The sequence below is a fragment of the Danio rerio genome, chromosome 23 (assembly GCF_049306965.1).
Source record: "Danio rerio strain Tuebingen ecotype United States chromosome 23, GRCz12tu, whole genome shotgun sequence".
Classification (NCBI taxonomy): domain Eukaryota; kingdom Metazoa; phylum Chordata; class Actinopteri; order Cypriniformes; family Danionidae; genus Danio; species Danio rerio.
The window spans coordinates 24,977,651-25,003,209 of NC_133198.1; the positions used below are offsets into that span (position 1 = coordinate 24,977,651).

Genomic DNA, 25,559 nt, shown 5'->3' on the forward strand with positions numbered 1-25,559 from the left:
TGACTAGAAGGGTAAAAATAGGAAAAGTATAATCACCACAGAGAACGCTAATCTGAAACTAACGTTAAAGTTATTGAAAGAAACTCATAACACCGGTCTGGCGAGCAAAGATGGAAGAATTTGATACGGGAGAAAATCTTCACTTGCTGCTAGACAGGTAATTAATTCATTGTATAAAAACAAATCACCACCAAGAACGCAAGTCTGAAACTAACATTAAAAAGAAACGCATAACATCTGTCTGAATTTAATGCAGGAGCAAATCTTCAGTTTCTGGACAGGTATTTAATTGTAAAAACTGCTATCTAAATGGCCAATAGTGCTTATGTATCTTCCATAAGATTTAGAGAATCATTTAACACAAGAATCAAACTAATTTGTAATTTTGGAAAAGTACAATAGAAATATTTCAGTTGATTTTTTTAGCAAATTTTTTCATTTGCTCAGTTTATGATACAATGCTTTGCAAAACAATCTGACACTTTAGGTTTTTTTTTTTTCAGTTTTATTTTCAAATATAAAACAGAATCAGAGAATCGCTCTCAATAAATACAGAAATTTGATCAAATGATGAATGTAAAAATAGACACACGAGCTGCACTAGCTTTCCAAATGTGAGTGCACACATTGAAGGTTGGGATAACAGCAATTTATGAAAAATAATGCCAGTTGTTTCTCAGATCTTACCAAGATGGGTTCTGTAAAGTGAGATTAATGGCAGTCTTTAAACCTGAATTCTGTTCACAAGCATAAAGGTATGGGTCTCCATAATCTTTGGGATATTTAAAAAAAACATTAGGCACGTATTGGAGAGTCAGATTTAATACCTATTATCCCTGTGTATCAGTGTAAAAAATGCCACATTTGAGTACAAAATCTAATTGCATGTGAACTAAGGAATATCCTGTGAGATGAAGAAACCTGAACACTTTTACTACTTACAAATGATGGCACACTGCAAGGCTAAAGGTACAAAGTTTTCCTTCGCTAACCAAACATTACTTTGCTGTGACAATGAGAACCAGAACTACGACAGTGTCACTTTGACAAACAAATCACAAAGTCCAGTTCAAGACAGAAAAAAAACTGTAAACCTCTTTTCATGCTATTAACGAAGAACATTTGCTTGCACAAATGGTTAAGCTGTTGTGCTTGTCTTCTTGACATGATGGATTGTCACCCCTTCCCAGACTTGGCATACACCAGAGATTTGTAATCACACCATCATGCTTTTGGGATGAAACCGTTCGACGGTGATGAGAACTATACACAAGTTTGTGGTTTTGAGGAGCAGCAATCCCCAGGACCCAAAGCCACAATGGGACAAAGAAACCAGTGCAGAGTTGTGAGGGTGTCCTTTCCGACGAGATTAAGTTGTGGGTAAGGCTACGAGTCCTTGAGCATACTGATGCGGGCGAAGATCTTCAGTGCAGGGCCCAGTTTGATGTTCATTGTGCTCATGAGATGATCCTCTTTGAGGAGCATCAAGGCCTGGCCATCAATCTCCTGAGAGCGAAACTCTTCAGCGATCTCATGGCAACCTGGTGAAAAAAACAAAAGATTTTAAGCGACCTAAAAACTAGGGCTACATGTATGGAAACAGAATCAAAAATGAGATACAGTTTGTGACATTTTACAGCTTTAACCTACTGCACATAAACTCTTTTTCTAATAAAAAAAAATCTGCTATGATACAGAGAAGGTTAAAGGTGGAAATATTTTTAGTATTGTAGAACTTCAGTTTGGCTTTAAATAAGCATGTTTCTAATAAAAAGTAACTCTCCAACCATTTAAGTCCGCTCACACTAACATACATTTTCAAATAAAGCTATTCAAGTCTTCCGAGGCCTGTACTATAAAGCCAGATTAGCTAGCTGTTAAGTTTCAGTTTAGGGGACATTCTACCAGAAACATACATTTTCACTTATAAAAAAATGTGACAGGGTCTGACTTAAGCTTGTCATCCTCAAAAAAATCATATAAAAACAAGCATAAAATCGTACAATTCAATTATTAACGCATCCTTGATCACTGGGAGATTCTTTTCCGTCAAATGATGTCACTTTCTTTGAGTCATAGCCTTAACGGTGTATTGCACGCATTTTACATTCAATTTATTGCAAATGTGACAGGACTAACAGAAACATGGGGACAACTGTACATTTATTTTTATTATACATTTGTAGTAATTATTTAGTAGAATTTATTTATAATTTCATGTTTTATCAATTGATGTGATTGATAACATCCTGAACTTGCAATTTCTAAAGTGTTTTTTCTAGTAGTTTTTTTAAATAACAGTTTTTAGCATAACAAAACTATAAAAGCAGTAGGTTCAATTGGGCTGAGAACAAGATCAATGACAGGGTTTTACATTAGTAAAGTGTTTTTAATAAAGAACAAAAATCTGAGAAACAAATGAATGGCACATTTATATACAGAACAACTCACTGAAATCAACCTTCAGTCAATTTTAGAAATGTTTGGATAAAATACTTTTTAATCACTGTATTTGTTTTTATTTCAGGGACAGATAATGTACTTTTCTAGTAGATTGTCCCCTAGTTTACGCTAATTCTGGTTGTTGGGTACCATTCAGCTGCTCCATAATATTATGGCAGCAAAGAGTTATTAAAGTTGAGCTGCCTTCATGTTACCCATAACCCAAGTGTAGACTAAACTGACAGCAACTGGCTTCTAGATAATCCAACTTCATAGTACAAGCCCCTGCAGAACATTCCTGTATTTCTTTATATTGGAGATGTATGGGTCAAAGACAAGACATCTCTCTTTGTGTCCACTTTGACATAGATTAATATAGAATCTGTACCCATAGAAAAAAATTAAATGCTACCAGCAATAAAAGTTTTTAAATAACTTGTACAATTGTCAATAAACACTTATCCTGATCTATAACTGAAATATTTAAAAGAATAAGCGATTAAACTACATTTTAAATGATTAAATATGCTATATAAACGGTTATCCATTTAATGACATTTAAGTAGATGTCTTATGTAAATAATACAAATATATGATGGTCATATTTTTTGGACAAAAATAAATAAATAAACAGGGCACGTTAACGGGCAGATTTAAAGCCATGTTTTACAGTTTACTGCTTTAAAATAGGGCTCTGCGATTAACTGAAAGCATAATTTTCACGCAGTATGCTGTTTGAACCATTATAATGCAGCGTGTCTAAACAGAGCACGAGAACAGGAGACTGAGCTTAATGACAAATAGCCTGCAGGATGATGAGTTTAGCACAGGAGAACTTGGTGCCCACCAAAAAAGTCAACATCTGTGGTGTGGGAGATTACTTTGGATACAAAAAGGCTGATGTATTGCAGAACCAGGTAATTTGTAAGACCTGTCAGTCACATAATGCATCTGCTAAACATAGAAAATGCATGTGAAAAGTGCGAGGAGCGTCGCTTCCGTCAGCATTCAACGCGTTTTGCGCTCCTTTGTTGTTGCTGTGACCATAAAACGTTTTCAAAGAGGATTATAAACTAACAAAACATTGCTGCAGCACTGATACAGATTTTATTTATAGAGAAAATTAAAAAGCACTGGCTGTTTGGGTGTCATGTGTTCGTCTGAGGTAATTATTCCACCGAAATGTGTATATTGCATAAAAAGTATGAAGATGATAGATCAGTTCTTGTTAGTTCAGACTGCATGATTTTAGCCCCGATTTTGACTCGCCGACAGGTTTTGAGAAATCGCCGTCAAATGCCTGAAATCACAATCACACAATGTGATTTATCAAAGACACAATTTGAGAGAATCGCTGATGACTCGGCGATGCCCGTGAGATATTTGGTATGTTAAATATCTGGAGCTGTCGGCGATTCAAATCATGCCATGTGAAATGAGTTTTGACTGAAAATAACATCGGCGATCGCCTACAGCCAATAAGAGAGCAGCATCCACTAGTGCGTGTACCTCCAGGCCAGCGGGAGGTTGGGGGAGAAGATAAAAGCGCTCAATTTCAGTCTACTTGACCCAAAAAATGGAGGAAAAACTAGAGGAAAATTTGTTTGGAGCACCCGTGTCTGTTTGACATGTCATGTTAGCAATAATCACAACTGGGTCAAAAACAGAAAGTTGAGGAGAAATTGCTAATTCCTTTCAAACCCAGTTAAGCAAAATAAGTACTCTTTCTACCCCATTAAAAGCTTCTTTCTTGTTATGTAGTTAATAACAAAAGATATACTACGTATTTTTGTTTGAGAGACGTAGTTTGGACAAAGTTGTCAGCGATTCTTCCTATTGTAAAGTCATGCAATTTGAAAGCTTCTGTCGCCAATCCATCTTGCAGTGTAAACAAAGCAGCGACAAAACGCTAGCCCAGATAGTCATGCAGTGTGAAATCATCTGTGACACGACTACTTTGATATGCAGTCTGAATCCAGCATTATGTGACTAGTGGTGCACTTACAGCACTGTAAAAGTTGAGATGTTTTCAACTGGGTGCGCCTGCAATACGTCACTCCCAAAAACCTCCATTGGAAATAACGGATTTGTGCGCAAATAACGAAAATAACGGATTTGTGTTTTAGAGACATGTTACAGGTTTTTGATAAAGATCTAACAGTTTTCCATCAGAAATAAGCTTCAGATTCCCACTATAAAACATGGGTGTCAAAATAGTGATAAAAATCGAAATCGCAATATTGTTCACGAAAATCAGTTTCTTTTTCCGCACAGCCCTACTTGAAAACCATTTTTCATCTTTGACCCATATGCATATAACAGCAAAAGCTGACATCATAACATCATGGTTTTTCCCAGTATCGTGAAGCCTAGAGTATTTCGGCATCTACCTGGCAGAGAGCAGATGAATTCATAAACATCCTCGACGTTCCACTTTGTGGGGTCGCTGGCCAGGAAGTGCTGCGTGAGTAGAGGAGTAAGCTCTCTGCTGTGATCAAAACTTTCCTCGTGCTCAATCGGGGCTCCAAAGCTCGAGTTGGACAGTGGTGAGATGGGCTCTTCATAGCTGGACATGTCTGAGCACTGGCTGGACTCACCATGACTTGGATGAGATGGATGTGGGGACAACAAAGAAGCTCCTGTGGTCGTTTGTATGCTTGGATTCTATTGAGTGAACATAAGGGAGACGTTTAACCTCATTTATGCATAGACACTACAATTACAATGTTAAATGAGGGAATTACCCGTTTCCTGGTTTCTGTGCTGCAGTTTTTAGGACTTTCATCTGAGGCTTTTGGTTTCTTTGTGTCCTCCGGGCTGGATTTCCCTGGAAAAAGGCCCATTCGCTTTGTGCATCCAACATTATATCTGGTAGAGATGAAAAACAGGCCAACCAGCCACTTAACAAAATGCATCAAACATCATCAAATATATTTTACAAGACACAGAGGGGTTCACATACCTCTTCGCACACACTGTAGAGCAAAACCGCTTGGATCTCTTGAAGTTGAATGCGAAGTCTACATTCCCACAGAATTCACATGTCCGCACTGGCTCGGGTTGATTATTCAGCTCTGTATAAGAAATTACATTATGGCTGCAATCAGTGATCCATCAAATGTTTGGCAACTACACTTTTTTTTTTCATTTGAACAGATCTTAAAACCCTTGGCAACTTTGTTAATGAGTGCATAACAAAATGGACAGCATTAACTAAACTTTTACCTAAATCAGACTTTTAAGAGGCACTGTTCACACCCAGCATTAAGATGAGATTTCACTATTTGTTAACAGGATCCAAGCTTTAGCTCTTCCACTTTTGATCACTTCCTGAGGTAACTGAAAATGCATTCAACTGGACTGCAAACATGGGTGTCGTTTAAACTAGTTTTAAAACACAGACGTTTTACACCTGGCGTCCACACTGCTTTAGGATCTTCAACCCGTAAAAACAGTCTGTACAGGCAGACTGAAAAGCAATCATTTGAAAACAGAAGAGTGGCAATCCACAATTGCTCTCTGAATTGTCTTATAGACTATTGTGTGTATAGCCAATCCATCAAGCCCTTCTCTTAATACCATTACATACCCAATAAACTGCAATTATAGATCCTGGCAAAGTATGTGAATACCCAGTAAGCGAGAATGGTCACCTGTCATGAGTTTTAAGCTGTATAGTGTTGACGGAGACAACACATTTTTCCTGAAATGCAGTAAAACTACAAGTCTAAATGAGAAGCGTTTTCATTATTATATTTTAAAATTAAGGGTGTGGTATGTAGACCCATATTTTGGGAAAATGCTTTTATTAAAAATAAAAATAAACATTACACATTACACACTAGGCAAATATACTAGCCTTTTGTTATGTTTGTGGCTGTTTTTGTCCCAATTACTTCCATTATAACAAAGCCATGACACCATATAATCACACATTTTTGATTGTTGGTGGTTTTCCCTGTTGGGAAGATGTAAGATTTGTGATTTATTTATTTTTTACTGTTCATCATCTGCACAAAAAAACGTAGTTTCTGGCTTTCATATAGAGTACAGTGTGTGATTGTTTAAGAGAGACCTTTGCACACATATGTTTGATAAAACAAAAAATAAGCAGCTCAGCTCTCAGAACATAATAAATATAGTAAGTGTATTTATGCACGCACATTATAATCTGCTGTTTTACTCCATAAAACTCCCATATAAAAGTTTAAAACTTATTTTGCACAGGTTTATCTAGAGGGTTAAGGGTGCCAGCTGGTGATCAACAGTAAAAATTACAAATTTGATCTCATCCCAGCAGGAAAAAAAAAAACTAACAATCAAGAATGCATGGCTTTGCAATAAAAAAATGTGGTCATAATGGAAGTAAATCTGGCAAAAACGTCAAGAACGTTACAAAAGGGTAGTCAATTAGAACAATACACAAGGGTTAAAATGCACTAGTGTAAAGGCAGCCATAATGTAAAGCCTGATGTGAACCAAATGAGTCTACAAAAACTTTAGCTACTCTCCCTCTACTGACGACACGATTAAGTGTTATGAGAAAGTGCTGTAAAATCTCTCAGCTCCACAGCTCTGTAATCTTTGTACCTTGCAGAGACAGATCCTCCATCTCAGAGTCTGCGTTGTGCTTCTGTAGATCCGAATAAGCATGATGCTGCTTCTGTTTTAAATTCTCGATCAGCAAGGACGGACGTTCAACCTGGATGTCGCATAAAAAAAACAGAATTCATTAGACTAGGACATACACAGCTTATGCAAAGTTCACATTTATGGGATAAGTGCTTGCTGTTGAAACCTCAACCAGCCAATTGATATAAATTAAATGTGTTATATTGTCCACTAGAGGGAAGTGTGCCTCTTTCAATAGCTATATAAAAACTTTGAATCCTCATAACACACTTAGATCCAATATGTCCCGAAGAGATGCACTGAAAAGAATCTAAAAAAGAAAAGAAAACTTCTCAAATGCCAATAAGACCCTCAGACCCACTTTCAGTTTTTATAACAATTTTTAAGGGATACATCCATTAAATTATTTAAAGTTTTGTAAAATATATCCAGTCCTTTCCCGTATTTTTAGGACAGGGTTATATATTCAAATAAATGTAATTTCCATTTACTTCAGTTGGGTCAACACTGGTAATTCTCAAATGATGTTCTCATTAATGTTTCTGTTGTTCATTAAAAATTTCAAATAATGTGATCACTTAAAACATCATTGAGAGGCTGCTGATGAGACAGGTTAACTGAAAAAACAAGAAGTTGTAATTTTTGTAATTAATGACTTTTCTGGAACAGACACAAATATTTTCATAAAATGTCTTTTGAAGGTTAGGAGCTGCCTTTTAAAGCCTTACGTTAGTCTCCAAACCATTAATTAATACTGCATGAAAGAGACCAGCATATTATTATAAACCTTTCCTCTTGTGCTTCACAGAAGAAAGTCTGTATGAGATGAAGGCGAGAGAATGACAAAACCAGCTCTAACATTAGAGGTAAGAGAAAATGTTATTATTACTCTGACCAAGTTGAACATAATTGAAAATATCTCAAATGGTTTGTGATTGCAAGGCTAAATGAATTTACTGATAACATGAGCTTTTGCTACTACTTCATTATAAGTACATTTTATAAACAAACTGGTTTTCACTACAGAAATGCAACGTTTTTAATCTATAAAAACACTATAGTTAAAGTTAACAAAGTAATAAAACTTACTCAACTTAACACTTAAACAAGCATGTCACACGTAAACAAGCAGACAGGATGGACTGAAATGAGCAGCACTCACGGGAAAAGGCTCCGCTCCCTCCTGAATCACGAATCCCTCGATGACATGAGTGAGGATCTGGGGCTTCACTACAGCCTGTGGCGGCGGTTTACTCTCGCCATTTTGCGGAGCGCTGCCGGTCACCGTGGGCGCATTATTACCGCTGCCCGAGGTCATGGCTGGAGGTGAACCCACACCTGCCTTAACATTCACACTGCCTGCAAAACACGAGCACAACAGCATCCATCAGAAACACTGAAAGCAAAACCGACTCCTATCCACGAATCGACTCTTTAGAACAGCTCGCTTTAAAGATCCGGTTCATTTATCTTTGACGTAATTGTGTAATACCTCATTGCGTGCTCAGGGACCTTCCAAAAGGTTTCATTTGCTACGTGATTATTTGTTTAATAACATAGAGGTTGCAATAATTTTAAAACGATACACAAATTACAACTTGAACCATTAAAAATCAAGTACTTTTTTAATAAACTGACTTAATATTTTACATTAATGAATACAGTCGCAAAATAAACACGTTCAGTATGCTTTATCTGCCACATTCCTGTTATTACTTACAAAATATATTTACTTAATACTTCAAATTAACCTGAATCTCACAAACTGGATCAAAGCAAATCAAAACAACGGTTTTATGAACCGATTCTATTGATTCACCGACTCAGATGAATGATTTATTCACGCTGTTCCTTTACACTCTCCCAGTGTTTTTACAAAATATACGTGAAAGGCTGGTGGCAAAACGCAATAGCATTTACAGCCACAAATTATATATATGTAAACTAATAAATATTTGGTCAAATGCACGTGTTTTATTATTGAATTGACGTTATCCAATGTAAATAAAACATTTACGTCACCTGCAACCATTTGCTTATTTCTAAAGATCCTAGATGAAGCCCGTAGCAAACACTGACTCATTTTAAGCTTGCCATTTGTTGCTACTGTGTCTACTATTAATACAGGTCAAAGCTATAAGTTTAAGTACCACCCGTTTTAGAAAAAGTGCCAAATTTCAGCTTGTTCTGTACCATTACTTTTATGCTTTCCAGAAACTCACACTCTCACGCAAACAACACTTCATCTAAAAACCCCGTCGCACCCCTCCGTCCCAAAACAAGTAGTGAGCAACTTAGTAACTTAATATCCCGAGCATTTGGCAGGATTTCACACTACAGACAAACGCTCACGCACAGGCGTCCTGGTGATTGTCAACAGCACACGCCTTTGTTCCGCTCACGCACTCTTTACTTACACTTTCAAGCGCCGAAAAGGGGAAACGCTAAAGTGAATTCAGCATTCCAGCGCTTCCGAGTACACTTCCATAATCCACTGGCTGTAAATACAAAGCTGTTCAAAAAACGACCCGATCCAAACTTTCTGCGTTCGTGGGTTTGTTTGTTCTAAGCTATTCCCTCAATGTGAGCTGAGCAGCGGGGCCGCACTCTCTAATCCTCTTTGTATGGGGGAACTGAATAGGAAACATTGCGTAGCTGCGATTGGCCCCACACGCTTGGAATTTCGACCAATAGCAGGCCGCGTTTAGCACACAGCTGATTTGTGATTGGTTAAAACTCAGGAGCGGCTCCATGACTGAGGCGCACGTAGGCAGAGAAAGAGCATCTGCATGGCTATCTTTGGGATAGCACATTACCATACTACTCGTACTAGTTTACCTGAATGGAAAGATTCCATGTGATTATTTTTGTTTTATTTCTGTCGCTTGTTTTAAAATTGTCCACAACGACACATTGATGGGTAAATATTTAGATTTTTTTAATTGTTTGTAAGATTGTAATATATTTATTTTATTTCCATATTCTTTACAATACTTAAGTTAATTTATTCATTTTCCTTTAGTTTAGTCCCTTTATTCATCAAAGGTCATGATGGGCCAGCTTATCCAGCATATGCTTTACACAGCGGATGCCCTTCCAGCTGCGTCACAGTACTGTAAAACACCCATACACACTCATTTACACACTCATACACTCCAGCCAATTTAGCTTACCCAATTCAACTATAGCCATACCTGCCACCATCCTGTTTTTCCAGGAAGTCTCCCGTATTTCAGACCCATCTCCCATTTTGTAATTTTTCACCCCCTTCCTCTGGTCATCAGGTGTTTGGTACAATCTATAACACCCCCAGTTCGCCGACTATTCCTATGGCAGCCAGTGCCTGGTGCATAGGACAGACCAGGCACCCCATTCAGGTCACTCCACTCTTGATTTTCCCCCAATTTTTGATTTTCACTTTTCTGGACACAGACCCCAGTCTCTCTGATTTTCAGAGACAAAAAGTGACAGGTATGCTTATAGATTTGTATGGACTGTGGGGGAAACCAATGCACCCATAGGATACCCACACCAACATGGGGTAGAACATGCAAACTCCACACAGAAATGCCAACTGGCCCAGCCGGTGGGACTCGAACCAACAACTTTCTTGCTTCGAGGCTACAGCGCTAACCACTGAGCTACCGTGTCACCCAATGCTTTCATGTAATCATCGAGTTGTTTCATGTAAATGTATGGTCCACATGGACTTTAAAGAGAACTAAACATTGGTATGAATGCAAAATGTAGCTTATTGCAGTGTTTTTCGCTGTATAAGCAGACTGCCTCAGCAATATTGTACTAAAACTCCCCCTAGTGAGTCTTAGGTAAAAAAAATATACAGTAAGCAAAATCGACAAACTTCCTAATACAACAGGAAACAATGCAACTTCCCTTTTTATTAGTTCTACCATGCATTAACTTTTCTGAAAGCAGACAAATGTTACGATAAGAGGGTTTTGGGTTTCTCTCGGACAAAAGGAGACTCTGGGTTACACAGGGTGAATGTATAGCGAGTCTATTGGCCATAAGATATACAACACCACTCATGTGCCACACTCAGCAGCTGGGATTCGAAACACAATGCAGTCTAAGTATCCTAAGTTAAACTCTCTCAATGCACTGTCTGGAGCAGTTACATTTGATCATTTGCAAGCTATTCATACTTACTAAATGTGGTTGATTTAAAACAAAAGAGTGTTTAAATCTTCTATGAATCCATATCAAGCTAATTTATCTGAAGTCAGCGTGATACAATTAAAAACATGACATGATTTATGATGCTGGCTCTGAAGCCTCAAGCCATTTCCGTTCATAAAAGAGCAGTTTATCATCATTCATAACTTAACGTCTGAGAGGTTATGCCTCTGACACACCTGCCAGACAGCCTGAGTCAGTCTACCTTTATTCCCACATCCCAACGAGAACAACGACACTTAGCCCCTCGCCCCTAATTATGGCAGAAGCTGTCACAGTCTCGCAAGTGCTTGGACTGGACAATAGACACTGGGGGTGTGACAGATCTACTCTTCCGCTTGAGAGGAGAGCTCATGTTGTTGGCCTTTGTGTTTTTGTGGCTGGCAAACCCACAGATGGTGGTGACGTAGTAGACTTTCTGCGTCTGGCTAGACCAAGATTGCTGCAGGAATCTTTCCTATCAGTCTGTATAGTTTGGATGTGGACTAAGCAGTTCATTAGTTTACTGTTTTGATATACATTCCTCAATGGTATTGTGTTTAATGGAGTAACAGTTCACATAAATCTATTAGATCATATTGTTTGATGCGACATTTTCATTTCAGTTTTAGAGAATATGATGTACATATTAGTGCATGATCGAAAAAGTAACATAATATAATATAAACAGGGGGTCATGGTGGCTCAGTGGTTAGCACCGACGCCTCACAGCAAAAAGGTTGCTGGTTTGAGTGCCGGCTGGGTCAGTTAACATTTCTGTGTGGAGTTTGCATGTTCTCCCTGTGTTCATGTGGGTTTCCTCCAGGTGCTTCGGTTTCCCCCACAGTCCGAAGACTAAAGGTGGATTAAATGAACTAAATCGGGCGTAGTCTATGTGTGTGAATGAGTGTGTATGGATTAGGGCTGCACGATAATGGAAAAAATTGACATTGCGATATTTTTTTCCCCTGCGATATATATTGCGATATTTTATATATATATATATATATATATATATATATATATATATATATATATATATATATATATATATATATATATATATATATATATATATATATATACTTAAAACTAGGGCTGTGACGGTCACCATGACAACCGCGTCACCGCAGTGGTCATTGCCACCTCGGTTGTCCATTGCCACCGGCCGTAGTACGTGAAGTCACGCACTTTAAAACACAAATTACTGTTATGTTGCCAAGTATTACATATCTGTTAGAATATAACATTAGGCGCGATTCAGCAAGTTCAAGTTCAACCATGAATCTTGTTAGAAAACGAACTCTTACATCTGGGAACATTTTGGATTCGTGCCGACCAAGAAAGGTGAAGGAATCAATTTGGATTAAGCTTTTTGTATGGGGGTTTTAAGTAAAGTGTGTTTTAATATTCACTGCTGAGTGCTGAGAGTCCAAACACTGAGGAGCAAATTCATCGATACGCAGATCCACGGGTCCCGAACCATGCAAGCTAGTGGCGATTGACGGTGAGGGAAAAAAAGCCATGTAGGCTTAATCAACTCCTGTCTTCTAAACGCAGAAGCCTAGCTCAGCCAGGCATGGCAGAGGCATTTGCAAAAATGGCCAGATACAAAAGAGAAAGTGATAAATGGAAGACATTGACGAGAAATTGAGCATAGGCTATTTGGTAACTACTTAAGAACGCGCCGCTCCGCAGAGTAGAGAAACCTGCGTTGCGAGAAATGCGGGCGGCGGAACAGAAGGAGAAGCCCTCTCTCGCATGGTTGTGAAAAAGTAGCCTGTCTGTGCATTTTCACTACAAGCACACCGTCTGACAGTGTATTGCTGGAAACATTATAACTCCATTCTTCACTTAAACCGGACAAAGTCAACATGTTAGTTTTTCTGGCAAATAATTTAAAATATGACTACAAAAGGTGGAGAGAAACTACGCTGTTTTTTTAAACATCTGACTTATATTGTTACTAGGTTAATATTTTCTTTTTACTTATAATTATTAATATTTATATTATTATTACACTGATTAGTAAAGTGCCATTTAGACTTTTTGTTAAGTTCTTAAAAATGTAACAAGCAGTTAAAGTAATTTAATATTTAACTACAATATTTATAAACAGTTTTGTGTTGTTTTATTAACGAAAGTTCAAAAATAAACATGTACGTTTATACGGATGTTTTATTTATTAATATTAAATTCGGTTATTCCTTAATTTTTACATAAAAGGTAAATTAACTTAAGTAGGCTACATTATTTGTTGATGTACGAGATCGAGGAACATGTTTGCCAGTAAATAATGTTCGCACCACTTAAAAAACAAAACAAATGAATAACTTGCGAAAAGGATGCAATAAAAAATGCAAGCGCTTAATCATTCTTCGCAATCGGATTCGTACGTGCAATAAGCCGAGGCTATATTGCGCCGACAATAACAAGCCCGAAAACTAAATCTAGAGAGAGAATTAATACTAGTTAATATTAATGATTATAAACACGAACTGCGTTGTATGATAAACCCATCACAATGATGTTGTGATCTTTGCTGAAGAACTGATATGTTATCACCGTCTCCCCAGCCAGGTTTTCATCTGCTTTTTTCCCCTTCTTCTGGATACAAACAATAAAGTATCAGCGCCAGACCAGTGGTTTAAATTATATTTTACTCTTCTGATTTCTTTTCTTTTCATTAAAAAATAATTAAATGTTTAAAGTTTTGTATTGCATAGCCTATATATTTTTAAAGATTATCATTAAGCCTACCTGCAGCGCATGAGGTTGTGTGCTGGGCAAATCCCCTTTACTCATGCTACCCATTTCATTTATGACACTGTAAACTTGACTTGGCAGGCTGATCATCTTTAAACTCAAAAGGTGTTTTTAACTTGAGACTGCATGCTTCTGCATAATGTGATGTTTCTTATTACAACTGTTAGCGGTGTCAAAATGAAAGCAAACATTAAAAAGGGTTTTGTTTTATCAATTGTATAGTTTAGTTTTAATAATAGCTAATGTATATAATAAAGTACAATATTGATTATTGTGTAGACTACAGTCTCCAACAAAACAATTTTATTAGGTTACTCTAATAGACCAAATCCCTAACTGAAAAACGAATGTGAAAATGACAGGCAGTTGCGTCTTTGCTAAAATTAATTTAACGACAAATTTCTTTTGCTTTTTTCCCCTTTAGAGATCAAAAGAGCTGTATTTAAAGAATTATTTCACTAAAACATGAATTGAATGCCCAGTTCTTTCCCGTGTGAGTTTAGTGCGCCTCCGCCGCATCTGCGTTTTTAAGGTTAGGTGCACCCTGACCTGACGCGGGACCAGATCTTTGTATTGCTTTAATTTCTCAATTTTCATAACTGCATTGCAATTTCATATGGTAAAATATCAAAATTTATGCTCTGAAAGTAGTAGGAATGACGGGAGTGTTAGTAATTAATAACAGAAAGAACTTTCACTTTTGAGTGAACTTCTGTCACGTGTTATTTTAGTATGATAAAATAAACAAAAATAGTAATGCAGAAAAGTATTTTTCGCTCTGCCAAGCCTTCTCTGTTGCTGTATAGAGAAGCAGCCTGCTCAGTCTCCTTACCCCGGCCCCACCCCGCCCACCGACTCCTGAACGCCTCACTCACTAACTCACTCACTCATGCGGGCATGCAGTGCGGTCTCATGAGGAAACGCAGCTTTTTGATATAATGTTTTTCTTGTTCCCAAATACAAATAATTTATCAAGTATTGTTTGACATAAGTATTCGTAAAAACACTCTATTCCTGCTTTTCCGAATACCGTATTCCGGTTTGGCTCCACCCATAATATATATATAATTTATTATTATTTTTTTTTGCATGGCACCCTCCTGCGATGTGACTATCGCGGATGCGCACATCGCGATTTCGATGCTGAAACGATATATCGTGCAGCCCTAGTATGGATGTTTCCCAGTACTGGATTGCAGCTGGAAGGGCATTTGTTGTGTAAAACATATGCTGGATAAGATGGTGGTTCATTCTGCTGTGGCGACTCCTGATGAATAAAGGGACTAAGCTGAAGGAAATTGAATGAATGGATTAAACATCCATGTATACGTCAACACAGCTTTTAACATCAATAGCGGATTGTTGTGCAGAATGAATTTTACAGTAAATTCGTCGGTCAATATGTAGTAATTATTTTGTCTCACAGTGCAAATATGCTTTTGTAATTAACAAAGTAATATGTAAAACAAAAACAAATCTATTACGAACAAATTCTGATATATTGTGATGTATACACCTATAATGATATGTAAATCTAGAATAACTACGTTACTGTTTTGTAAATATATCATCCCTTATGATCCCTGTGCGTGGTCAGAAACGCACTGATGCTGTGCATTTCTGAACTGTTTGAATACTTTTCAAAAGCAGTTGAAACATAGCTGCTTATACACATCAATGCACACAGTATACACAAAACAAAAATCACCACCACACTTTGTTTTAACAGTGCCCTTTGGACATTCTGCTGAAGTTACTGTAAGCAGTTTTCCAACTATAGTCAAATTGCAGTCATTAGAATATTAGGAGACTGTCTAGTTAATATGTACTTTGGTCTTCAACAGATATTCAAAGTCTAAAATGTCAGTTTATTCAGTCCATGTTAACCAAATGTCTATCAAAGTAAAGTGTAGGACATTATTAAAACCAAATGTAAGCCCCAGTCGTCTGTGTTGACTTTGTTTGGGCCACTTAGGCCATTAAATTGAGTCTAAGACTCTCCAATCCTCTATAATTCTCATTCCTAGAACTTTTATGATTTACAACTGATTAAGCTGATTTTACTGTGGCTTTCATGCACTGAATATTTTCCTCCAAGTTGGTGATCACAGAAGGAGCCAGACTGGCTTATACTGTATAACATGACCAGTGCTCCCCGGGATCAGAGTTGGAAGTAATGCATTACAAGTTACGTAATAATATCTTATATTTTAAGTAATACTTTTCTACTTTTTTAAGTAATGAGTAAGTAACGCATTAATTAAAAAATTAAGTAATGATATTCGATTAACTTTTTAAAAAATGTAATCCAAGTTACTTTTTACTTACAAATGAATCAGCTTTTAAAAAGTAAATTGCTGAATTGAAATTAAAGTAGTCATGTTGAATCACGCACACACTAGGCAAACGCGTTCATTATTTTAAACGCATTGAAGAAAAAGAAAAAGTCATTGTCTCTAGGGATGTAACAATTCACAGTGACCTGGTTGAAAATTGATTCAAATGAGGAAAAAGAGGTTTACTTACACTAACAGAACAACGAAAATGATGCAGCACATAAACCGTCACCACAGTGAAAACTACACAAAAAACTATTAAGCCAAACCACATGGACTGGATGATTTGCTGGTCTGCTTGCTCCGACGAGTGCTTTGAAGATCACATGATGCATCAGTGTTTTCATAGCGAAAGTGTGAAGATGTTTTTTAGACTAAAACAGAAAGTTGTTCTGTATTTTGAGATAGTTGTTCAGGTATTAGATTATTTTATCATCTCCTTTTCAAATTAGTATATGCATATTTTAATAATTTTCTTATTATTATTGAGTATTCAAAAATATTATTATTGAGTATTCAAAAAAAAAAAAAGATCACTGATACTTAGACTAATTAATTCTACAAGTAATATTAATTATTCCCCTTCATAATCATGTTCAACTCCTGTCTCTATCCTACTATAAAATTAGTAATTTTAGAATCAGTGTTTTATGCCAGTGTCCAGTCCCCTGGAGCAGAGGGCCTATTGACCACCTCTGTACGCACTGCTCTCTGGTTTAGGAAAGGCTTTCCTCTCCACACCAGCCATCTCAGTCCCCAGTGAAAGAGGTTTTTTCAGCAGTGGACATGTGCAAAGACTTCAGCTTATGCCAGAAAACATAAATAAGCGGATATTTCTTTTTAAAAATGTAAAATCCCAGCACAGTCATATTTTTTTGTTTGTTTATATTATTAAGTCATTTTTGGTTTGTATTATTCTTTTTTTATTTGTTTTTAAAATAGCAATTTAGTTATGGCAGAAAATATATTATTTTGCAAGGAATGTGCAGCATTTAAGAAAAAAAAGAAAGAGCTCTTAACCTTAAATTTGTTTCAAACAATTTTGTTAAAATCGTGACTAAATCGTATTGTGAGATTAGTATTGTGAATCGTATCGAATCGTGAGTCAGGTGAATCATTTCATTATCCCTATGGACAGTGATTTTACTTAACTAATAAGACAAAAAGTTCAAAAGTAGCAAACACATTACTTTAAACTTCCATTAATCTGTAAATACAGAACATAACATTATCCTTAATTATTATTTTTTTGATATGCTTTGTTAAATATAAATGAAGGTGTAGGTTATACAGTTCATTGTCAATTTGTGAGCTCCACTATTTAAAAAAAAGAAGTAAAAAAAATCCCCAGAAAGTTCTGAAAGAGATCAAGCCTCAGCAAAGGTAAGAAAAAGTAACTCAAAATTAATGTACACTGTTAACCCTTACTGTAGATTATGCAGTAAATAACTGTAAAATAGCCAGTGTTTTGCTGTAATAAAAGGAAACAGTATTTTACTGTAAAAGGAGCAGGATTTGTATGAAATTTTGTAGTGCAAAGAATAAATTACAGTAATTTACTTTATGTATCCATTACAGATAGTTACTGTGATAATAAATGGTAAATTACTGCTCAACCATTATTACCCCATGTACTCTGATATATATATACTTTTCAGTTTTGGTATATGTATGGTCAGTATTGAGGAGAAAGTGAGACAATGCATTGATGATAAGCTAAATTTCTCTGCAGACATCTTTATGTTTTTAACATTGAGTATCATGTGTCAATGTCACAGAGCTAATTAAAAGGTAAAGATATCGACGAGATGCATTTAAAGGCAAAAATATTCACACAGAGCAACCAAATTATCACAATCATTTTATAACTATGTTTACTTTAATATAATTAACTATAGGCTAAACTAGGCAAATTAGATTAAGCTTTTAAATGGCACTTTAAGCTGAATATTAGTATTTTGCTAAATAACTAGTAAAAATGTGTTATTTTAAAAATATCTTAAACAGCACGTACATACATTTTTGCAGAGACTCAATTAATTTGTCTGGAAAACTTCAAATGAAGTAGGTAAAAGTGGCATTAACAGTATAGTATAAAGGCTTTCCTAAATAAATGTATTAATCAGGTTATTTTATTTATTTATTTATTTTTATTACTACAGGTTTGGAACAACATGTGGATCAGATTATTTATTATTATTATTATTATTTATTTATTTATTTTTTGCTTTGGATGAAGTTTTTTTTTATTTTTATTGTTTTTTTTTTCAATGATATGTGCATGATTGTGATAAATGTAGGCAGTTCCTTTGAAAATATGCTATGTACCAGGGATGTCAAACTCCTGAAGGGCCGCAGCCCAGCAGAATTTAGTTCCAGCCCTGCTTTAACACACTACCTTTAGATTTAGTTTGATCAGGTGTGTTTAATTAGTATAACTGCACTGTTACTCTGTAGATTGTGTAGTAAATAACTGTAAAAAACAATGATTTAGGCATCATCACACACTCCCACAGGCTGTCCGTCTTATTCTAAACACAAAGGTGTTAGAAAGAGTTTTCAGAAAATGCCGGCCCTTTAAGGGAGCCAGGTGTTTGATTTGTTTACTGCTGAGTGTGCTCTATGCTATGTCCATCAATTGAGATGTAGAGTCTGTTATGTTTTAGGTTTTAAATAAGAATTTACAATGAGTAAGTAAAATATGTTCAAATGTTTTTGAGGGTTTCTAAAATAAGGCTGTGTTTTAAGTTATACTGTTGTTATCTTGAACTGTGTACTTGAAAGCTACATTGTTAGCTAGTTAGCCTCTCCTCATATAACTTCTTACATTACTTTTAAGTACAGTATATGTATTTATTGGATATTGCACACTGCCATAATGTACAGATGCTAACAGTTGTATGTATCTTTCTGGCAACTAAGCCAAAATTAAATTCCATCATCTCAGTAAGGTAACATGTGCACATCATCACAGGGAATCACAAAAACATGATACACATAGCCATCCACACACAAAAGCTCCCCTGTCCAGTCCCAGGTTGTGAGTTTGTTGCTAAGTATTTTTCCGAGCTGTGTTTCCACCTAGTTTGTTGTCATGAGATAATTATAATAGTAAAAGATTTTATCCTTTGGTTTTTCAGTGTTGCCAACTTTATTTTTGTTTTCTACAATTATTTTAAACTTTTTATTGAGATTTGACACAGTTTTTAATTATTTAAAACTTTAAAATTTAAAATATTTATTTTGTGTTTTTTGCTGTTTAGTTTTTTTTTTTTGCATGGTCAGCATTGAGGAGAGAGTAACACATTTCACTGCAGCACTTTGTGTGTGTGTGTTTATTGCATATGTGATTGTGATAAATGTTGGCAGTTGCTTTAAAAGTATTGCTAATACCAGGGGTTCTTAATCCTGTTCCTGGAGATCTACCTTCCTGCAGATTTCAGTTGCTATCCATATCAAACACACCTAAACCAATTAATTAGGACCAGAACACCACGTGATAATTACAGGCAGGTGTGTTTGATATGGGTAGCAACTGAAATCTGCAGGAACGTAGATCTCCAGGAACAGGATTGAGCAGCCCTGCTATATACCATGGGGTCAAACTCCAAGTTCCTGGAGAACTGCAGCGCAGCAGAGTTTAGAACCCACCCTGCTTCAACATTACCTATAGAATTCTAACAAGCCTTAATTAGTTTGATCAGGTGTGTTTAATTAGAGTTACAGCTTAAAGTCCCGGTCACACTGCACTTTTCTCCCTATAGACTTCCATTCATACGCATGTGAGTACTGCAGACCTGGAATGATAGCTCACGAGAGAAGTTTCAAAATTCGCAGCATTGGAAAGTTCAAGCTTGGAGAACGCTGAATGCGAAGTCACATCATGTGATTGCTTGAGACCAATCAAAGATCAAAACATGACCTCTCTGGCTTGCTTTTTCAATTTCTAATTATTTTGTTTAATTCCACTTCGCAGTGCAGAATATTGCATGCTTAAACGTTAGTGTGACCGCACCCTTACTGTGCAGACCTGTTATATGTAAGACAATATTTATATCTGCTGATTTCTTAATTTTGTTAAACATTTTCTGTTATTTATTTGTTTGGTGCCAAAACAATAAAATTAATTTGTCTGAAAAAATGTTATGTCTTCTATTTTTAAATAACAGCTAAGAATACTGATTAATTTTAGTAACACTACAATAACTATATATGACATACTATTAATGTGTATGCAGTATAATGCTGTGATTTGTAACACTACAATACAGTAATTAACTGTACACAGTTTCCAGTTAGTTACCACTGCTGCTCTATTACAGTAATTAACTGGCAACACTGTTGCCAGCTACTCACTGTATTGGTTCAGTTACAGTAAATAACTGGCAACACTGTTGCCAGCCACTCACTGTAATGGTTCAGTTACAGTAGAAAACTGGCAACACTGTTGCCAGCCACTCACTGTAATAGTTTAGTTACAGTAATTAACTGGCAACACTGTTGCCAGTTACTTACTATAACCGAACTTTTACAGTGAGTAGCTGGCAACAGTGTTGCCAGTATTCTACTGTAAAAAACCCTGGTAAGGTCTAACAGTGTAGCACATTACTTACCGTAAAAAAAGTAACTAAGAAATGCAACTAGTAACTTTTCTGGAGAGTAACTCAATATTGTGATGCATTACTTTCAAAAGTAACTGTCCCCAACACTGCCCGGTATTGCCAAATTAACAAATATTCGACAATTTGCATGCTTTACCCACTGTGAACCAAATTAATACACACATCACAAACTTAATACATAAATCACAGACATTATACAATATAACAAAACAATTAGTACCTTGTGTGTTTTCTTTCACTTGACTTTCTTTGTCTGATTGGCGTAGTTCAGTCCGAGTGGGCTCTTGTATTGGTATGGATAGCAGCTGTGGTTCGAGAAGAACAGGAGTGTCTTTATCAGGAACATTCTGTGAGGCTACTCCTTGCTGAAATTAATGTCAGAACAGGCCAAGGTCAGAAATGGAGGAAGGAGTTGAAACCAATAGCCTACATACAACACAAATAATAAATAAAATTAAACGACTTGACATTAAATTCACTTACTTGAATTTGAACAGGATGGATCTGGCACTTGACTGCAGTGAGCTGTAGAGGTGGTGCTTTGGTGTTGGTCAGTATGTGCGCCTGTCCATTCTGAGCAAGTGCCTGCTGACTCACTGTGGTTGAGTGGAAGATGGTGGCTTGTTGGCAGGTAACAGGCACTTTGGGCAGCAAAGGGATTGGACACTGCTGAGGCTGTGCTGGCAGGGCAGACTGAATGGCCACAGCTTGCACGGTATGGGGATGAATGGCGGCGGCCTCTAAGAGCTGAGCCTGACCTCTCTGTAAGATCTGAGGCTGCTGCTGAATCACAAACTGCTGCTTGTGCTGCTGCAGGAGCTGATGGGTCTGGATTTGGGTATATGCTGGAACAAAGAACAACAACACACAATGGTTGGTTCTTTTGGTTTGAGAGAAAGAATTTTGAATGTCTTACAGTAATAATAATAAATGTGTAACAATAGATTGCAGTGTATATATTACATAAGTAACTCCATAAAAAGGATTTTCATTGTATAGTCAGCATGAAATGAATATTAGAGTAATAATGGAGTGAAATAAAACTCCCAATCAAGAAAAAAACGAAGGACAGAACTAGATGTTGTCATTTGGGAATTAACTGGATGATGGATTGAATATTGACAAGATTTTCAGTTTAAAGTTGTCATGAAACAAACTGCAATACTCTCTTTTTCCAATGTAAACATGCAAACTCCACACAGAAATGCCAGCTGACCCAGCCGGGACTAAAAAAAACAGTGCTCTTCTTGCTGTGAGGCCACAGCGCTAACCACTGAGCCACCATATTGCCCCCTAAAATTGCTAAATTGGAAAAAAAGAAGATTTGTATTATTAGTAGCCAAGTGTGTGTAAATGATGCAAAATACTTGTCTCATTGTAAGATTTACATCCTGAATTTGATGCCAGTAAAGATTCCCGGAGGGCTTTTCGTTGTTCTTGCAGGTTTGTCGTACTGACTTGAGGTTAATGGGTTCATGTATGCATGGGCTCGTGGAATGTCAACTGTAAGATGCATAAGGCACAGCTCTACTCATCCACTCGTGAAGCACAGTATGACCTGGATGAATAAGATGGCCTGAAGAAACCTTCTGTTAGACATATTCTGACAGCCTGAGCTGTGGAAATTCTACAGAATGCCAACCTAATTTGCGCAGGATTTTAAATGTGCTCTGACTCATTTCTACAATGTTCATACTTTCAGCTCTTCCAGTTTGAAGCCCTGAATTGTGTAAACACTGTGGCACATTCAATTTTGCTCTGTTTGTTTTTAATAATGCAGCTCAATACTGGATTCACTTGGTTTATGTTTATAAAAATGGATATAAGATTATGTGTACAGTTAAGATTAAGGACAATTTAAAGTGCATCTATGACACCTTTTAGGATATTATCTTTTGTTTATTGTGACTTATATTGTGTTTGTATAAGTAATAGTGCCTAAAATTAATTGTCAGTCGTTCCATTCTTATTTCCTGCATAAAACAATATAGGTTTGTAACAGATTTGCATAATGCAGACCAATAGAGATCATTTCCTGCTCATGATCAACATATTCTGACCTGCCCTTGAATTCTGTAGTTGCTGTTTTCTGCACTGCAAAAGCAAATTAATTTTGCACTGATAACTAAATATTGATATGATATGAAGAGATGATAACTAAATATTGGCACACACCAAGCCAACAGTTGGCTGTTGTTTAGCATCGGTGAGCGTCTATCAGGCTAGTTTGTTTTGTGTGTACCGCATGCCGTCTCTAGTCTGGGTCATGTTGGCTGGAGTTGGTCAGATTCAGAGTGTAGAATTGGTGAAAGAGATCGCTCTGATTACTGTTCAGTGATTCCCACTATGGACAGGAAGGACTACTGTGAAATTGGTATGACATTACTGCTTTGTTTATGGTTTGTATGTGTAAGCTAGTTTCAGTTTCCATTTGTAGAATGATAATACAGACTACTGCCACTTGTATGGAAAGGTACATCCTCCCATACAGACGTACTGTAGAATGCACTTTCTCACTTCAGCTGGCTGTCATCTGTTCGGCTGTCAACAACACAGATGGTTTTATAGCCACTAGATCTTCAACATTGCTTTAGTGCGTCCCGGGATGAAGGTTTGAACAGTAAAACCTTGTTTTTACTGTGTTTATGAGCACTGATGAGGGCTCCGGAGCTGAAATTCAGAAATGGTAATTGGCATTTGGTTACTGACATGTGGTATAAGCAGTAGACCAATCTGGTCGTAGTGAGACTTTTAGAAAGGCGGGGTTTACAGAGACCGGATCTTTGAATGAACTGTTTCAGACACAGTGGGAAAAGAGGTTATGCTTTATCGTAGAGCTGGGTGATGAATCGTTTTTATCGATTAATTTCAGTATGAGGTTTACATCGATTTGTTTGAATGAAAATCTGTGTTCACCCAAACATGTGATGCTCTCTTAGTTCTTAGTTCTTAGTTCTTTTAGTTCCACCCGCATTTGCCATAGAAACACACAAACAACAAGGCAGCGTCAGTGAGCAGCGAAGAACTTGGAGAAACGTTGTGCCCTCTGAAATAAAATAAAAAAACCAAACACACCCGCCAAAAAAACAGCCATGCATTCACTGCATTTGAAACTGTGTACCACACCATGTATTTCTCAGAGTAAGAAGTAAATTGTAAATTGATTTTCGCCCTGCCCTATTTCAACGTATACTTTCAGAAAGCGAAAGTGTTTTTTGACCTTGGACAGAAGCTTGTTGGAGACCTCCAAAACAATATTTGGAATGTTTCAAATAGCATAATGGGGCACTTTAATTCACATGCCATGTTTTCCCTCTGAGAAGAAGCATTTTGTCATAAGACAACCGATCAAACATCATAGCTCATAATAACAAATTCTTTGAGGATGTGGGAGTGTGTGTTGTATCATCTTAGTGCTGTTCTGTTGTGTCAGATGAACACAATATCAGATAGTATGCCATTTTCACACACTCCCCCGGCAGCCTGCTAAGTTCAAAGCATTCATAGAATAGCAACAACAGATGCAGGCCTTCTTTTGAGCACCGAAGACCACATTCTGGTTCAAGTTCCACCCATGTTAATAAATAATTAACTGCTGCCCTTTCTCAGACTAGTTTAATATGATGAAAAAAGAAATGTCTGGAAGGCTTCCTGGCCTTTGAGGGCTAAGTGCTAAAGGACAGCTTCAATACCAAGTGCTCTTCAAACAGGAAAGAATTCAATTTGTGTCTACAGTGACATATATAGTATCTAGAGCAAAGTATTGTAAGACCTGATAAACAAAGATGCAGTGTACTACAAAAAACACTGAGCTTTAACTTCAAAATGCTGGTAGCTTTTAGCCCATTACATTTTAGAAATCACAGGCCACATTTATATTAGTAATATTTTGTAGTTTAATAAAGAGGGTATACATAAAAAAAAAATTATTCCAGCGTACTTTTCCTTCATAACTTTTATTACAGGACTCGAAATTGCGACCATTTTAGTTGCGATTGTATATTTGGGAGCATTTGTGCGAGTGCATAACATTGTTGCCATGAGACCGGTTTTCACTGCAAAATGTTCATCGCATGCGTAGATTTCAGAGACATTCACGGAGAATGCATGTTTGCACCTAGAAATGTGAAATGCAGCGCTCGGGAATAGATATTTGATGTCAACTTTCTACAGCAAACAAATCCCGCAATGCTTGCCCTACCTTCAAGTTCTTTTGATTGGTGCACTGCTAGAATTAAGCACGAATGGACTGATTAATATCAACTGTCAATCATTCAGGCAATGCTTTTTGCCTTCAAGTGATAGGGAGCAACAGCAGCAAAAATGTAAAGTGCTAAAGAGGAGAGAATGAAAATAACACTGATAGATTTTGTTTTAGAAACCAACTAAAGTTAAATATAATGGCACATTGTATTAGTGATACACTTTTCGAAGAGTGGATAAGACTCCTAAAGCCATTCACTGTAAAAGTCTGTGGTATGGAGTTTGCAGGTAACCTCGTTTGCCATTGAATCTACACATTTTAAGCGCAAGAGATTCTATTTATTCCTTTATTTAATCATCATGATGTTGTCAAACACGCAAG

The 25,559-nt window shown here is 36.7% G+C and overlaps 1 protein-coding gene and 1 long non-coding RNA gene across 7 annotated transcripts in view; one reads left to right on the forward strand and one right to left on the reverse strand.

The window, feature by feature from the left end:
* The window catches only part of LOC141380487 (uncharacterized), a 76,599-nt gene that overhangs the window by 407 nt on the left and 50,633 nt on the right, over window positions 1-25,559 (forward strand). For all 3 annotated transcript variants that reach the window (XR_012398483.1, XR_012398482.1, XR_012398484.1), the window contains exon 2: window positions 7,883-7,940. This is a non-coding gene — a long non-coding RNA (uncharacterized lncRNA). The remainder of the gene's footprint in view (window positions 1-7,882; window positions 7,941-25,559) is intronic.
* Window positions 489-25,559, reverse strand: part of phc2a (polyhomeotic homolog 2a (Drosophila)) — a 67,511-nt gene continuing 42,440 nt past the window's right edge. For 2 of the 4 annotated variants that reach the window (XM_068216661.1, XM_005162144.5), the window contains exons 9-16: window positions 21,458-21,819; window positions 21,195-21,339; window positions 8,237-8,433; window positions 7,033-7,144; window positions 5,405-5,516; window positions 5,187-5,310; window positions 4,833-5,106; window positions 807-1,541 (exon numbers count right to left, since the gene is read on the reverse strand). In XM_068216661.1, coding sequence (XP_068072762.1) covers window positions 1,387-1,541; window positions 4,833-5,106; window positions 5,187-5,310; window positions 5,405-5,516; window positions 7,033-7,144; window positions 8,237-8,433; window positions 21,195-21,339; window positions 21,458-21,819 — 1,481 coding nt within the window. In that variant the 3' untranslated portion in view covers window positions 807-1,386. Of the gene's footprint in view, window positions 1,542-4,832; window positions 5,107-5,186; window positions 5,311-5,404; window positions 5,517-7,032; window positions 7,145-8,236; window positions 8,434-9,491; window positions 9,710-21,194; window positions 21,340-21,457; window positions 21,820-25,559 lie in introns of those variants that run through there. The other 2 variants (NM_152958.2, NM_001136488.2) reach the window with 2 other exon arrangements.